Consider the following 17,295-nt stretch of genomic DNA (forward strand, 5'->3'; position numbering starts at 1 on the left):
TTGAGGACATGCAAACCATGCACAAAAATGAAAAACAAAAAATATATTTACAGAATGAACACAAGAAGGTAGAAAAGACAATCCACAGATCACTTTCAGCTTCACTGACCTTCACCTTCAACTCTGAAATATCTCACGAAAATGACATCGTCTAATATGGAGATTTCCAGCAAATACAGGTTAAGACTACAAAAAGACTGTTGGCAATTAAATGCATTACAGGAGTATAAACCTCAAAATAATGAAAAACATTTATTTGGGTTCAAAAAAGTGACTGTTCCTCACAGTAACACATTGGCATGTGTTGATCTATAGATTGAGAGCACCAAACGTTGTCTTAGAAACATACAAAAAATGCATCGCTGATTGCTGTATCTGTGTGATGAGTCTTAGCCTTCAAAACTAAACGGTAAATCATGAATGCAGTTAGAGGCAGAAGTCTACAATCCTTTTTTTTTTTTTGCTCTAGTCTCAGATACATGGACAAACCTAACAATAACGGTTTCTTTATATATATATATATATATATATATATATATATATATATATATATATATATATATATATATATATATCTTAGCAATAAGACCATCAGTAGGTAGCTCTCGATTTTTCTTTAAAGCACAGACAAAACACAATCTCTTAAAGATGAAGTGTCAATTTTGCATCACTACTGGTGCAGAAAACTGTGAAAACCCATTTTCACCACTGAATAAAAGGTACTTATGACTTGTTTCTTGTAATTCTGAGAAAAAAAAAATTCTGAATTATAAGTTTATATTTCATAATTCAGATTTCCCCCTCAGAATTCCAAGTTTACATCTCACAATTTTGAGTTTATATTTCATAATAAAATTTTTCCCTCAGAATTCCAAACTGACATTTCACCAACTTGAGTATATCTCATATTTTTTTCCCCCTCAGAATTCCAAACTGACATCTCACAATTCTGAGTTTATACCTCATAATTCATTAATGATCTAATATAGTATTCTTAGTATATCTATATATACTGTATAGTATATCTATAATCCCCAGGATTCCATGTTTACATCTTACCATTACAATATATTTTTCAATTGTGAGTTTATATCTTGCGATTCTGAATTATACTATCTCAAATTAAGCTGTTTTCGCAGTTACATTCTTGCAAGTTAAAACTCAGAACTGTAACATATAAACTAATAATTGAGGGTAAAAAGTCAAAATTGTGAGGAAAAAGCTTTTATTTTTATAATTTTTTTTTACTTTGTGGCATAAACAGGCTTCCATAGAAAACACACTTCTCCTTTAAGCGTCTCGTCTGAATCTTAATGTCGCAGGAGGACAGCACTGGTTGAAAGTTCAGTAGTTCATTCAGTAGTTCACAAACACAACAATCACTAGCCGTCTTTACGCCATCAATGCTACGCTAAAGCAGAATGGATTCTGGGTGACTCTGATAAAAAAGCATGCTACATTATGAGTGAGTCTGGCCAGAGGAGAGACAGATTATATAGTGAATATGAATTCATGGAAAGCTATAGTGAGTTGCTGCATAGCCTATTGGGTCGGCAGGGTTTATGGGTTTATTGTGACGAATATTTGCATGTTTCAGGTGATATAAAACTGGAAGCCAAAGAAGGCGAAACGGCTGCTGTTGGATCCCCTGGTGGACGAGACTCATGAGAGGGATGTGATATTGGAACGGCCTCCAGGTGGCGCTACGATCTTCTGTGATGTACGCCTGGGGATGTGGTCATCCATCTGAGTGCCTTTGAGCATGTGCAAAAAAAAAAAAAAGAAAAGGATGATGATACAGAGTTCACTGTAATGAGGCAGTGTCTGTAATGCCTGCATGAGCTTCAAGTGATGTCTACTTGATGTAGGTCACAGTCAGAGACTGACAGAGATTACACATAACACTACTTTTGAAACAGCATTGTTCTGGATGTACATTATACATTTTTCACTAAATGTTTAAAGCCATAAACCAAACCCACAAGGTCCAAGATGAATCATTATGTCTTTTAAACGCAAACATCTTTTATTCATGTATAAATCATGTATTTAAATAAATAAAAAAATATGGTATGTACAGTATAATACTATTGACAGTTTTATATTTTATTTTTTATTTTTTTTCATGACCACAACTGAAATGGTTTTCTCATAATTAAACAATTCTCTTTTTCTTTTTAAAATAATTTTTATTGTAATTTCAGTACCAGTCCCATTTACAAGGTGCTTAATTTCAAATGCTTAAACATAGCATGTAAATACCGCAAATTAAATATACTTAAAAGTAAATATTGCTAAATATCATATAATATAAATGTAATGTATACTATATAATATAGCAGTCTGATAATTTTTTTTTTTAAGAAGTCTTATGGTAAACAAGACTGGAATTATTTGATCAAAAATACAGTAATATTGTGAATTTTTTATTCGATTTTAATGTCACATGATCCTTAAATTCAAATATGCTGGTTTAGTGATCAAGAAATATTATAATTAATTAAAAAAGAAAAAATGTAAACTAAAATAAAACCAAACTTTACATGCTGCATGAATATACAGCTAAACACTTCAGTAAAAATAAATAAACACATAATACAAATATTCAAAAAAATAATTTGTGGTGGAAATGAGGATTTTTAGTTATAAAACCGTGTTGTTTTTCCTCTACAGCAAATACAGCTAAATCAAAGGTGCTTACCAGATAAAGTGAACCCAGACTGGTGCAGATTTCGTGCTGGTCCCAGTGGGGTCTTTCCTGGACACGAGGGCCCTCTAGTGGTGGGAGTGGCTGGCACAGATTTGGTCATACTGATGACATCATGAACAGGGCCATCATAGTTTCCTCTAGGAACACCACGGGCATCAGCCATCTGAGAAATAAAAAAAAGATTTGATTATTAAAGTGAAACTTGATAACACAAAAGTTTAGTTTTCAACTGTATAAGTCTGTTATTTGACCGCTGGGATGAGACTCTCTTACCCTGCCTCTGGCCTTGATTCTCTTGAAGACAAAGTCCGGAAAGGCTTTTCTGGGGATGAAGCGGCCTGACCCCTCTGTCACATTGAGTTTCCCGTCCTCCAGAACGATCCTGCCCTGACTGATGACCACCACAGGGAAACCTCGGCACTCCATTCCCTCGAAGATATTCACCTCCACAGTCTGCGGTGACACACGGCCAGAATTAAATCAGAGGAGGAGTATGAATTTCCACTTGAATATCTAATATTTATGTAGCTAGACATAATTGTTTCCACTCCATTTTATTCCATGCATAAAAATAACATTGTTAATGGCTTATCGTTTCTTCCCTCTGATGAAAGATGAAATTCTCATACCAGGTTGTGGGATTTGGCAGAGAAGATTTTCGTCTCTTTGGTGTTCCAGATAACAATGTCAGCATCAGATCCAACAGCAATTCGGCCTTTCCGAGGATACAGGTTGAAGATTTTTGCAGCATTTGTACTCGTAACTGAAACAAAATCATTCTCATCCATTTTACCCGTTGCCTATGTGACAGAAAAACAAAATCGGAGACTGCTAATAAGACAATGAACTGTCACGAATGAATGGAAGTTGCAAGCATTTGCATAAAAGTAGTTTTTTCAGTAGTTCATGTTTGAACCCTGACATGCAAAGGATGTCAGGAGGATCAAAATGTCACAAGGAATAAAAACTTTAAACTGTGTGGTTTACAGTGTTGAAGTTTACATCTTTTACAGAGACTGTATTGTGAGACCGACCACAGCTTTGTCCCAGACGATGCTCATCCGCTCCTCGATGCCATTGGTCCCTTCTGGGATGAGGGTGAAGTTGTCCTTTCCAACAGCTTTCTGTGCCGTGCTGAAAGTGCAGTGAGCGCTGGCCGTCAGCTGAAGATCCCCACTAAAACAGTTCATGACGGTCAGTAAGTATAATGCTTTCTGAAGACTAGAGGTCTGATTTTCTACACAGATCATATTGGACTGCTTTGTGCATAGTTTACAGACAATAAACAATTAAATACAAAGATACAGTTGAAAAGATCATTTCTATAATGACAAATGCCGTCTAACAACAGCTGCACAGATTAGCGCAAGGTTGCAAACAAGCAGAAAGAATGATAATTAGGTGCGAGTAGGCACAAAATAGGACATGCTTTTGGGGGGTGTTAAATAATGGCACAAATACCAACAAACCTTAATAAATCACCTTGCATGATTTATTTAGTACTTCCCTCCCATAAATTTAGCATCTGAAATGGAAACTCCTTCAAATGCATATGCAATACATGGACAGTTATTTTTAGCGCTTTCTTTAGTAAATCCTGATGGAAGTTTTTAATGCTGAAAAAGGGCTTGTGCTTATGCAAGCTGTTAAATATGGCCTTTATTCTTCAACTTTAAAATATTTAAAAAGAGTGCAATTAATCTCAATATATATATATATATATATATATATATATATATATATATATATATATATATAATTCACATATAGCTACTATATTATGATACTTGTGTATATTTATGCATGTACTATATATATTTTAGGGTCATATGACAATGTTACAAAAGCTGTCCATTTTAAATAAATGCTGTTCTTTTGAACTTTTTATTAAAAAAAAATCCTAAAAAGTATGGCTTCTACAAAAAAAATATGAAGCAGCAAGACCTTTTAGCACTGGAAATAATAATAAAAAAAATGTTTCTTGAGTAGCAATCAGCATATTAGAATGATTTCTGAAGACTGTACTAATGATTCAGCTTTGTTATCATAGGACTAAATTATATTTGAAAACATTTTAAAATCGAAACTGCTATTTAAACTGAAATAATATTTCAGAATATGACTGCTTTTTCTGGCATGTGTTATCAAACATTGGCTGTCTTGCAAGAGGCATGCCAACCCTAATCTTTATATGTATAGTATGTTTCGGAGAAGCTGGTATTTGGCCTGATTTGAGCAGCTCACCAGGACAGCAGTGAGCTGAGGTACTCCGGGGTGCTCGTGTCGGGGCTGAGCGGAGGAGACATCACAAATGCAGCAGCTTTGGCCCAGTCTTTGCTCCAGTAGTGCGATCCGTCCGCTCCCAGGCCGGCTGCGATTGATTCTCCGTAGATGACCATGCCTGAAAACGAATCAATGCTCATGACACAAATATTCACCGCCTCTTCTCACTGTTTCCATTGTCATTCTGGTACAGTATTGCAGAACGTTTTCAACTCTCGTACCCTTTTTCCTGGCCTTTGCGATGACATCAGCAGCTGGTTTGCTCATCACTTTTGTGATGTAGAGAGGGCAGTTGGCCTGTTTTGCAATGGTGACGGCTCGATACACAGCCTCAGTCTCCACCTGGAGAAGAACAGCAGAAGTGATGCTGATGTTCACCGGTGGAAGAACAGATCAATCCCTTAAGACTAACCTCCTCCGGGTGGCTCAGGACGTGTCCTTCTGGGCCGGTGATTCCCAGACCCAAAAGCTTCTTCTGTTCCTGAGGTTACGAAGAGAACCAACAATGCATTTAAGTATGGAGAATAAAGGGAACTGGTATATTTTATAAACGAACATAGTTGGACTCGAAATGCATTGGCAATTGAAGTCTTCTAGGTTACCTCCTCAATGATGTCACCGTTTTCAGCATGAACCAGAGCGATTGCACCCAGTTCCCTCATGGCACTAAACATCTCATAGATCTACAGACACAGACAGTGTTAGTTCTTGGGAACAGGATCTAGAAACCTACATTGCTAAATGTTCAAGATTTTCTTCTGCAAGGATGCATTGAAATGATCAAAAGTGACCATAAAAAAATGAATGCTTTTACAAAGGATATCTATTTTAAATTCTGCTCTTTTCAAAGAAATCCTGAAATACTAAAAAAAATAAATATATTTTGCATCTCCACAACATTACTATCATTAACATTAATAATGAAAAATATTTCTTGTGCAAATCCGCATATTAGAATGGTTTCTGAAGGCTCATGAAGACTGGAGCAATGATGCTGAAAATTCAGTTTTGCGTCACATGAATAAATTAAATAATATTTTATAAGATATCCAAATAGAAAATGGTTATTTTAAATTGTAATACTATTTCACAATGCTATTGTTTTTACAGAATTTCTGTTCAGACAAACACAGCTTTGGTGAGCCTCGGACTTTTGAACTGTAGACTAAACATCTCTCTATTTTTAGCCTTGTATTTACCTGTGTATCAGAGCTCTGATACTTGTCTTTATAAGCCATGAAGATTAGGAAGGAGTTGACACCTAAAACAGAATTGTGTTTTTATTATGCCATTTATCTTTTTGAGGCTGAATGCTGAATGTGTTTTTATTTGGTTAAACAGAAATCATAAGAAAACCTAGCAAAAATGTAGAAAGCTAAAAACATCAAAGTCACACCTGAAATCTCACATCACCTTTATCTTTGACCAGATGCTCCAGCTCCTCAAACAGCCCATCATGCCAGCGAGTGATGTCGAGGTGCAGAGAGTAGTCACAGCACGACCTCTTGTCCGCCGTATCCCTCCACTGGTCATACGCCGCCAGTAAACTAGCTCCTGGTTCAGGTACAGCATGGTCAACTAAAAGATGAGCAGAGCATACAGATTAAAATCACGCTTAAAAAATGGTTTACTCACCCTCAAGCTGTTCTAAACCTGCATTAATGAGCAAACAATGACAGAATGATCATTTCTATCCCTTTAATATGTTACAAACATATTAAAGAGTGTTAAATGCTTGTGGTCATAAATGGGTAGCTGACAATATTTCAAACAATGACAGCAGTCTGAGATGCTACAGTATAACTCATCAAAAACATTTTCTAATTCTTCCATAATTATGCATGCTAAATTTATAAGCTGCATACAGGATTCTGTGGGCTGGTTTTTGTGGGCATAAATGTACGTTTTTTAAAGACCAAGTATAGAAAATTTAAGGAACACAATGTAATGTATTAGCAAAACGAATAAAAAAAGTTTGAAAATACAACTTCGAACTGATCTCGATTTTAATTAGTTCTATAAAATAAGAAACTTAGATAAGAAAAATAAGTTTTAATATACCTATACTGACAGATGCTTGTTCTGGTTAAACAAACTCACTTAATTTTGCTCATTTTGTCAAAAAAAAACAAAAAAAAAACTAATCTTAATTTCGCATCTCCAGTAAATGGATCTTGATTTATGGATATTTAGATAATTGCAATGGAAAACAAGACAAAAATACAGAGGGAGACATCCATTTTTAGCAATGCATGCAACATTTAATGCCATGAATTTTTGACTTTTTACTCTGATGTGAGACCTCTTTTGTGGAAGGGTAAATTAACAGCACAGCACAGGCATATTTGAAGTAATAGCCAACAATTGTATGGGTCAAAATAATATTTTTTTCTTTTATGCCAAAAATCATTAGGATATTATGTAAAGATAATGTTCTATGAAGATATTTTGTAAATTGCCCCTGAATATATATATATAATTTTTGATGAGTAATATGCATTGCTAAAAACTTAATTTGGACAACTTTTGAGGTGATTTTCTCAATATTTTCATTTTTTTTTTTTTTTGTGGTCCAGGGACACAAATAGTTATTTTCACATGGTAAATTGCTGTAAAAGTTCTGTATGTCTGGTACATGCACCACATTTACTGTTTAAACAAGCAACGGGTTTCTGTCTTTTTTTTTCTTTGAAAAGTGTTATATATTTTAAAGTATGTTTAAAATGTCATATACTCTGTACTAACCTGGGCTGCGTTTCCCAAAAGCATCGTAAGCCTAAGTTGATCGTAAAAACGATCGTACGATTGATCTTAATATTACGGTCTGTTTCCCAAAAGCATCGTAGCTTAAGTAGCACTTGAAAATCTTCGTAGATCTACGAGTGCTCTGGAGTAATCGTACATCCCCAAGTGCATTGTAAGAAGACAGATTTATGAGGACACCTGCAGGACAACCGGCAGATTACACTTTTATCTAGATTTAACACACTGCAACGCGAGTAATATAATAAAATTTTGATTGTATTATTGTACACTTTATTGTACTCGTTTTTGTGTTTACATGAATTTATAAATGAAATAAAAAAAGGGGAAAACAAGATAAAAAACACATCTAAATTAAATGAATGAACAAAAGAACTGAATGAACTTAAGATGGAGGCTGTGGCCTGGGAGGGTTTTTTGGAGGACTAGGAGATGGTAGATGAAACTGATGGTTCCTCTGAGCATGAAGGACCTGACTCAGGTTCAGGCTCAGGCTCAGGTTGAGTTAGGGTCCCACCACCTGTTTTTTTAATTGCAGTCCTCTGCAGTGACCTCTTCCTTCTTGCCAGGCTTGCAAAATCCTGCCACTTCTTGCGGACCTCCTTCCCTGACCTTTGAACACCCCTGGTTGCAGTTAGTTCGGTAGCAATGTCCTCCCAGATGTTTTGTTTTTCTTTATTAGTATGGTGTCCTTTAAATCTGGTTAAAATCACATCTTTGTTTTTCTCTATCTCCTCTAAGAGGACATTAATTTCATCCTTTTGAAAGGTATCTTTTCTTGTTTGTTTTTTGTTCAGCCATTTTGTCAGTGTCTCCGCCTGTATGTAGGTGCTTTATAAAGACTTGATTGTCTTTATTGGTAATCCAAAACAGATGACGATTATTAGGTTAAACGTTCAGAATACGATTCCATATAAGGTTAAATTTCAGCACTTCGCGAATGGACAGCGACTCGTAAGTAGCACGTAGAGCGCGTTCTCGCGCGTTCATGTTAAGTGCATTTTTGGGAAACGCTCGTGGAATTGCTGCGAGCGTTCGTAAGTTTGCACGTAGAAAACGCTCTTAAGAGCTAAGATACATCGTTATCGGGAAACCCGGCCCTGTTCTTTAACTGTTGCATAAAAGCAATATCACAAAAAAATCTTGAGGGGGAAAATGTTAAGTGTTCCTTTTTGTTAACAACCCAAACACAGACTGTTTAAAACGTCTCCATTAAATCAAGATTTGTTTTGTGTTTCACTATTACTTTAAATGATGCATTTAAACCCAATGATTTCTGTGTCCTAAATGACTCCAGTACAGTAGTTTATCTGAGGAAAGTTAAGCCTAGGAGAAGAGAACAGACAGTGACAGCTCTGTGACCCCAATTCAACTGATTTTATGAGACCTGACAAGCTCTTATGCCCTAATACTGTACAGCACACACACTTTTTAGCAGAGACCCTACTCTGTCCCACTAGATTTCTTTTCTGAGTTTAATGATCTGATAACTACTGTTAGTCTTCTCCTCTGTCCATATAAGATGGCAATGTCATGACATACTGATCATGGTGGTTCCTCCCGCTAGAGCAGCTCTGGTGCCGTGGTAGAAGTCGTCTGCGGGGGTCATGCCCAGGTGAGGGGCCTGTAGACAGGTGTTCACATCGATGCCTCCCGGGATCACAATGTGCCCGTAGGCATCCACTGTCTTCACACCAGTTGGTACGATGAGGTTCTCACCAATCTGCCTGCAAGCCAGAGTAATAAATCAATACTGCTTGGGATGTCCCTCATCAAATCACCTTGGACAAAAGAATCTACTAAATTAAATGTAAAATATAATTTGGCTGCCAAATTCAGGACCACGTTTAATCTGATGATGTGGGTTGATTATTTCCCGAAACACTGATTAACTTAAATGCATGTATTTGAAATATTTTATATTCAATAATGATACAACTGAGGGTAGATGATGAGGTTTTTATATGTATTTTAAGCATGCATAATTTAAAACCAATTAAAATAAATATATGAACAATAAAGTTTTTAATGTTTTTAGACTACTTTTGATTTTTCATTAGGGTTATTTTAATTTTTACCCTCGCTATAATATAGAAAGAATAGAAAATAAATAAGATACTTTTAAATATAAAGTATGGAATTGTTTTAATGGTTAATATGCAGAAATTTTAAATACTGAAATCTAGAATAGTGTTTAGGGCTATTTTTTAACTGCTTTCAAATAAATAAATAAATAAATAAATATATTGTTTATGCAGACCTGGCCACCCTGAATTTAACTGCAATTAAAATAAAAGTAAAAAATAAATAAAAACATTTTTAATGTAGAGATTAGATTAGAAGATTAGAATGTTTTTCTGGCTAAAGTGTAGATTTAAGAAAAAATGAAATCTTACTTAATGGTTCCATCTTCAATATAAATGTCAGCATAAAATGACTGGTCATCATTTACGATTTTTCCACCTTTAATAATGAGTTTATCGCTCTGTGGAGAAAAAAGAAGACATAAAAAATTACTTTAGTGCATCATGTTATTTCAAAAGTTGTAAGTGATGTAACTTCAAAGTGATTATTCATTGCAAATGCAAATGTTATAATCTGCTCACCCAACCATGGAAGATTAAAAGTGAAAATAAAAAAATGTGCATATGCACATTTCTAACACAGGTTTGCCATCACTGACATCAGGAATTTGAATATTCAGCTTCAAGATACCCAAAAGATCATTAAATTGAACTAAAATGCTTTGAGTTTCACTGAAACCATCCTGACCCAGTTCCAGAGAGCTTTGGATGTAGATATAAAGTGATTTCAATGCACAAAGAGCTGTATAATGCATGCAAATCGTCTTATGCAATATGCAGCGTTCTTTAAGGAGCTAATCAGAGAGATTATATCATTTAAAAACCAGACATTTAAGAACCCAGACAGAGAATACAAAGGAAAGATAACAGGCAACTCCATTCATCTGTAACAACACTTTTCTATTTACTTTATTATTCATGCATGACTGCTGCTGTTTTGCATGAATTCGTAGTGACTGATGCTTTTCACTGTCCTTTTTTTTTGTTTTTGCACCACTTCTTATAATCCCAGTTACAGGAGACCAATGCCTGTTCAATCACCCCTGGAATGGATCTATGCACACACACAGCACAAAACCTAACTCTCACAAAGTCCAAACAGACATGGCTAAATAAAGAAAGAAATAAAATAAACTTTTTTTGAATTTTGCTCAAGGGTATTTCACCACATTCGCTGTGCCAGGGTGGTGTGCAACCCACAGAGCTTCATTTTAATACAATGTGACACTTCCATGGGCGGCCCATCATTGGCACCGCCAAAATCCCTGCCGAGCATTTCCGATTCTGGGCCACAACGTTGCTTGAGGAGAGACGAGACAGACAGCGAGGGGTCTGGGATGCAGCGTGTAACAACAGGACAACCCTTCATCTTAAAGTACTGAATATCCAGAGCCTTTAGTAATGAAGGATAGGAGTAGATTATTAAACATTGCATGAATATGCAACTCATTTTAGTAATTTGCATCACTTTAGTTTTTTTTTTTTTCTTTTTCTTTTTTTTTTATGCAGATGTTTCCAAATCAAAGTCATGCTGAGTGTGCGTGTTTCTGTGGATTGAATGTGGGTCAGACAGGGGACTCCAGCGGTCAGGCTGCAATGCCAAATTGTGCGGAAGGGAATTGGATCCAATTTGGCTGTACTAACAGCGCTCTTTTCTGGCTTCTCTCACTCCTGCAGTGCACATGTATGAATCCTTGCTTATTAACCCTTTTACTGTCTTTGGGTCATTGTTATTGGTGAAGCATACACTATAATACCACATCATTACTAGAACCTGACATGGTCATGAACATATAAATAAACTGTTTTGTTTCAAATATTATTATTATTTATATAAAATTAACTATGAAAAGTATGCAATACTGACCTCTACACATGGTAAAAAAAAAAAGGTATTTTAATACTTAATTTGTAAAAGAATGTAAAAATGCTACAATGGAAACTTGTTAATTGTTTTTAACATAACTTATTTTTTATGACAATATAACGGTCTATTGTCTATTGTAATTGTCATATACATGCAATTTTACTGTAAAATAATGTATATAAAATGAATAGAGATGTATATATATATATATGTATATATATATATATATATATATATATATAAATAAGTATATACTACAGTATATTAGTATCCATTTAAAATATGTATTACCTTACTATATTTTATTTTGTGTAACAAGGTAATACATAACATTCATGGAAAAATATTAAAAAGCAATTAAATAATGAAATTATGTAATACCCCTTAAAAACACCTACAAAATTTTATTAAAAATACAATTTAAAAAGTGTAAAAATATATATTTTATTCTTGATGTCAGTTAACACAGCTACAATAAAGTAACTATGTCAAAATAATATGGTAAGTTTAACTCACTGATATAAGAAATAATATATAATAGAAATAAAGTATTAATGTTTCTAACATAATACAAATTAAAAATTTAATATTCTATATTATTCCAAAATCATTACTTTGAATGCAAGACTAAATGGTAAAAAAAACTAAAAAGTAAAAAAAAAAAAAAAAAAAAAAAACTGACAGTGTTAATAGTTAATACTTTTACTAACAGAGAAACTTTTTTTTGTTGTTGTTTTTTTGTTCGTTTGTTTGTTTTTAACTAATGTAGTTAAACCACCTTTTAAATCATGGCGAATGGGAATTTCCCCCATATTTGTTTTACCTCATTTTATTATTATTTTTTTTTATTTTTTTTTTTATTTTTTTATATTCCTGTATTGTCAGTACTGTACTTGAACTGCTTGTGTTACATTCACTGTATGGTGTTTTGTGCTTGTGTGTGTGTAATGTGCTCTGTCTTCTATAATTACTGACCACAGCTGCTAGAGAGGGTAATTTAGTGGCCTTTCATTGTACTATTATTAGCATATTTTACATCAACAGACAGATTTTTATATCTCCAATGAGTTAGTAGCTATACATTGGCATACAATGATATATAGTCTGTAAGACCTATACATTAATCAAAGTCCCATCCCATAATGTTTGCCAGGGGCCAGGGCTCATGGGCAGGGCCCCCAGACACACGTCTAGGCCGGAGAAAAAAAATTAAACGCTCGCTACATAAACGTAAAAGGGCGTAAACGGTGCAAACCCGTTATTAACGTAAAAGCCAAATTCGTATTTTATATTAAGACGTCATACCGACTGGTACCGAACTGAGCCGACGTGAATGACTAAAAGACACAACGGACACAAGACACCGGGAATAAGCCACCGGTTCCGCCGCCATGGCAGACTAGACACATTAACACTGAAGCAGCGTCTTCATCTACATTGTGATATCGGTGCATGCATTAGTGCAGCTCTTACATGTTCACCGGCTTTCTCAGCAGTGTTTGGAGGACAGCAGGTTGTTGCCGGCGGAGGCTCACCCTTGACTGCACACTAAAACCATCCTCCTCCTCCTCAACATCACGTCTCCGTTACTGCAGCCAGCAAACATTCGCCGGTGCCTCGGGTTTAAATCACTAACATTTCTTACCGTCACGCGAGGGTTGTTCTTCTTGCCTTGGAAAGACATGGCACCGGTCTGGGAGCAGCTCTGATTTCCGCGAACACGAGCCGGGACTCGGGAGGATGATGATGATGATGATGATGATGATCGGAGCTGCGCTCACGTCAGAATAAAGGCGGAGCGCGTGAACGGGTGCCGCGATTCGGGGTTTAATTTAAGTGTGAAATTATCAATAGTCACTGTAGACAAAAGCTGTCCAGAGCACCCCACCCTCTGTCTGTGTCTGCTCACCATCTGCTGCTTTAGTATTCACACCCCATCCTACACCCAGCGCGAGGCGGAACCTACAGAGCAGTCTACATACTTGTTCTTAAATAAAATGTGGACTTCCACAAATTAACTAATTTAATAAAAAGTAAGTTAAGAGAGCATGTTAATTCTTTGGAGAATCCAGTTATCATAAATAAATAAACAAGCAAATAAAAAAACAAATACATAAAAGTTAAATGAATAAATAAATAGGTTTAAAAACTGGATATTTTATATAATCGCCTATATTAAATTACTGTATTCTTGGTCACAAGTGCGAACTCAAAAATCATTCACTTTACAATAACTTTGATTATGAAAAACTGTTAAAAAAATAGATTTTTTTTTTTCTAAGTTGTAGTAGGTATTACACGTCTTTCAACTCAAAAATTTTACGTTAACTATTAAACAATGTGAATGCGTTATTTGTCGTTTTTCCCCCGAGGAATTTACTAGACATTTAAGAATGTTTCACTAATGCGCGATTGTTTTATTGAACCAAGTACAAACAAAATGTCATCAAGATACATGATTCCATCACAAAGACTATCACCACTACATTAGAAACTGGTATTCCAAGAAAATGTAAAATAAAAGAATCAAAATATAGCCAAACGGCTATTTTATATAATCTGAAAGGGTTAAAATACATGTGGTTGACACCATCACAATATTATATATACTATATATATCTACAGTTTTTTTCACAAGTACTAACGTGTCTGAGTCTCCTTTTTATATAAACCATTGACACAAACGTGTAAACCGAAATTGAACAACTTAGCATACTTTAAGATGTAGTGAGGGATGTATGATAGCACACAAGAATAGTTGCAACAGGAGTGATTACCTCTCGTCGCCCGTTCTGCGCGCGACCGGGTCCGGTGGGGTACACGAGGGTCTGACCCTGTGAGCTGCAGGACGGGGTGCGCACCTTTTCACTCACGCTGCTGAAGTCACTCAGGCTCGACGTGTCGCTGAAATTGTCCCTCTGATCGTCCACCCGTCCCCGAGGATTTCTTCTGGCAGAACTGGGACTGTACGACTCAAAATTCAAGGTCTTGTTCTCGAAAGCTCCTTCGATGTTGCAGAACATCCCTCCGAACTTCACCCGGGGTTTAGGGCTGTCGGTGCCCAATCTGGACAGCAGGGAACCCTGGTCATCCTCCTGGGGAAGGAGTCTTCTCTCAGCCATGGCTCACAGGAGAAATGGGAAGCCTGTTTGAGGAATCTTTGAGCTGGTATTCCAGAGACACTCTTCCACTGAGAGAGAGAGAGACAGGTGCTGTTATAGGAGCTGTCCAGAGAGGCGTGGTGCTGAAATCCTCCACTCACTGGATTAGCAAAGACACGAGCTCCCTCAAGATTAAGGTAAATCGATTATTTTACAAACAGTCCGATCAGATGGAATCAATACTAAGTCCTGTTTCTGGAACTGACTCTTTAGATAATCTCATTCACAAAAGATAAAGCGTTAGAGGAGCAGAATCTATCTATCCATACATCTATCTATACATCTATCCTTTTGGAATACAGATATTTAAATATTTTGATTATTTTAACATTTGTACAAATATAAATTAATATGAGGCCATGCATACCGAATGTTTGTGATTATAAGTAAATGAGTGTATAAATTGTGACTTTATCTTGACATACTGACTATGCATTTAAAATAATATTAGTGCTGCATGAAAATCATATACACAAGACAGCACCGTATATTTTAGGAAATAATATTGCATGCATGATTTTCAAACAGCATAAGTACTACTACTAATTACAATTATAGTAAAAAGAAACTGCTCTAAAAGCTATATAAAATGTATTGTTGTATTAAATGTAATGTTGCCACATAAGTTCCCCTCAAATATCTTTGATCACTACTTGTCTGCTGTTCATAGCATAATGCAGATAGAGGGTATAACACTATTGTTATGATAAGCAATGCCTTAAATTATTAAATTATATATAAAAAGTTTTTTTCTGTTCTAATGCTTCAGTGATTAGAAGGTTGTACTAGGAAAAAGTATTGCAATTTCATGCTAAACAGACAGATGCTGCACAGAACAAGTGCTTGCAGATGTCGTTTACATTGTGTTTGGTCTCATCTGTGCATGTGGAGATCTGGGAAAGTCCATCTGGAGGCTTGAAGATGTGCCCAAAGGAGAGAACTCCTGCCCCATATGCTGAATGCCTCGGAGTGAGTGCGTTAAAACACTTTACAGCCAGAATGGATCATATAAAAGCACAATAGCTGCAGTCTAACAATAGCCTGAGGAAAGATGGCTTGCATTTCATCTAATATAATGGATACATGATTCATTTCCATTCATACGTGACCAGAGACACAATCTCACCACTTCTTACACGCATTGTATTTAAACAGATCTATACAATTTTGTCAACTACTGTGCAATGTAACTGTTAAAACAGACACAACCAGTCATAAATTCAAAAACAGTTTTAGTAGGAGAGTGCATGTGAATAAACTAACATACTGCTTATTTCCATATCAAATGCACTTTTTAAATTCACGTCATGTAGCAAAAAATGGGTTTTCCTGCATGTTTTATAGTTAAGCACAACATTCAAAGGCAGCGATCGTAAAAGACATCTATTTTCATTTCCTTATTTCTGAAAACACAAAGGACTCCTGGGTATCTGTGAGCTGCAGCCCATATTCCGGAGCCTTCCGCTTTCTGGGTTTCTCTTTGATTGTAAGGCTGTGGCATTTCTTAGTTGCAAGATGTAACAGAGTGAGATGGAAGAAGCAGCCGGAGGCAGAAAACCTAGATTTTACCACTGTCTCCTCTCCTCCTTTACTATCTCTCTCATCCAAGCCAGAGCTGAATTTTACCAGACAGGAAAGTATATGAGCTCAGCAACATGGCAGGTTCATAACATTATGATTTCTATTAGTTTAGCCTCTTAAAAACAACTTAGCTCACTATTGCTTTAAAACTTCATTAACCTCTTAATATGTACTGCTAGACACTAAAATATTTCTCCAGAAGTTCTGACAACTCAGACTCTACAAAACATTGTTGCAAATTTGTCTAAAACCCTTAAAATTGAAAATTATAAACTGCTCTATTGCGCCCTCTACTGACAGAACTGTTGCTGACATTAAAGACCAACCTTTTAAAATAAAACCTCTTGGACAAACAGATTAACTGAATTTGCATTTAACAAATAAAAATGATGATGTTGATGATGATGAAAATATACACAAACATATTTATAAGATCTACATGTTATAACATGTTATATATATATATATATATATATATATATATATATATATATATATATATATATATATATATATATATATATATATATATATATATATATATATATTAATTAATTAAACAGAGGTACTATATATAAAAAGTACCATATACCATATATTGTATTACTATATAAAAAAAAATAATATTGCTATTTATTATTATAGAGTTTTACTATATACAGCCCAAGTATTTCTATTTACCAGACCCTTGATCTTGAAATAAATAAAACAAATAACTTTTAATTAATGTATATTAGTACAGAAGTACTAATATATAACAAATATGTAAATGTTTAATTGCACTACAAAGCATATTCAAAGCATGTACAAATCAAGCTTATCTTACCTTTCCATTCAGAGGCGTGT

At 35.2% G+C, this 17,295-nt stretch overlaps 1 protein-coding gene across 2 annotated transcripts; it reads right to left on the minus strand.

The window, feature by feature from the left end:
* Nucleotides 1-867: 867 nt before the first annotated feature.
* On the minus strand, nucleotides 868-15,089 carry LOC113099055 (dihydropyrimidinase-related protein 4-like). Of its 2 annotated transcripts, none has more exons than XM_026264130.1 (14): nucleotides 14,485-15,089; nucleotides 10,153-10,241; nucleotides 9,299-9,483; nucleotides 6,407-6,571; nucleotides 6,193-6,254; nucleotides 5,596-5,676; nucleotides 5,406-5,474; nucleotides 5,215-5,335; nucleotides 4,955-5,111; nucleotides 3,745-3,886; nucleotides 3,340-3,510; nucleotides 2,984-3,163; nucleotides 2,702-2,873; nucleotides 868-1,754 (listed from the first exon to the last, which is right to left on the minus strand). In XM_026264130.1, exons 1-14 carry the CDS (start codon nucleotides 14,827-14,829, stop codon nucleotides 1,663-1,665), a joined length of 2,031 nt encoding a protein of 676 aa, XP_026119915.1. In that variant the 5' UTR covers nucleotides 14,830-15,089; the 3' UTR covers nucleotides 868-1,662. The 2 variants fall into 2 exon arrangements, with proteins under 2 accessions (XP_026119915.1, XP_026119916.1); XM_026264131.1 differs by lacking the exon at nucleotides 14,485-15,089 and adding an exon at nucleotides 13,353-13,963.
* Nucleotides 15,090-17,295: the final 2,206 nt, after the last annotated feature.

Source organism: Carassius auratus, unplaced genomic scaffold (genome assembly GCF_003368295.1).
Source record: "Carassius auratus strain Wakin unplaced genomic scaffold, ASM336829v1 scaf_tig00216849, whole genome shotgun sequence".
Taxonomy (NCBI): Eukaryota; Metazoa; Chordata; class Actinopteri; order Cypriniformes; family Cyprinidae; genus Carassius; species Carassius auratus.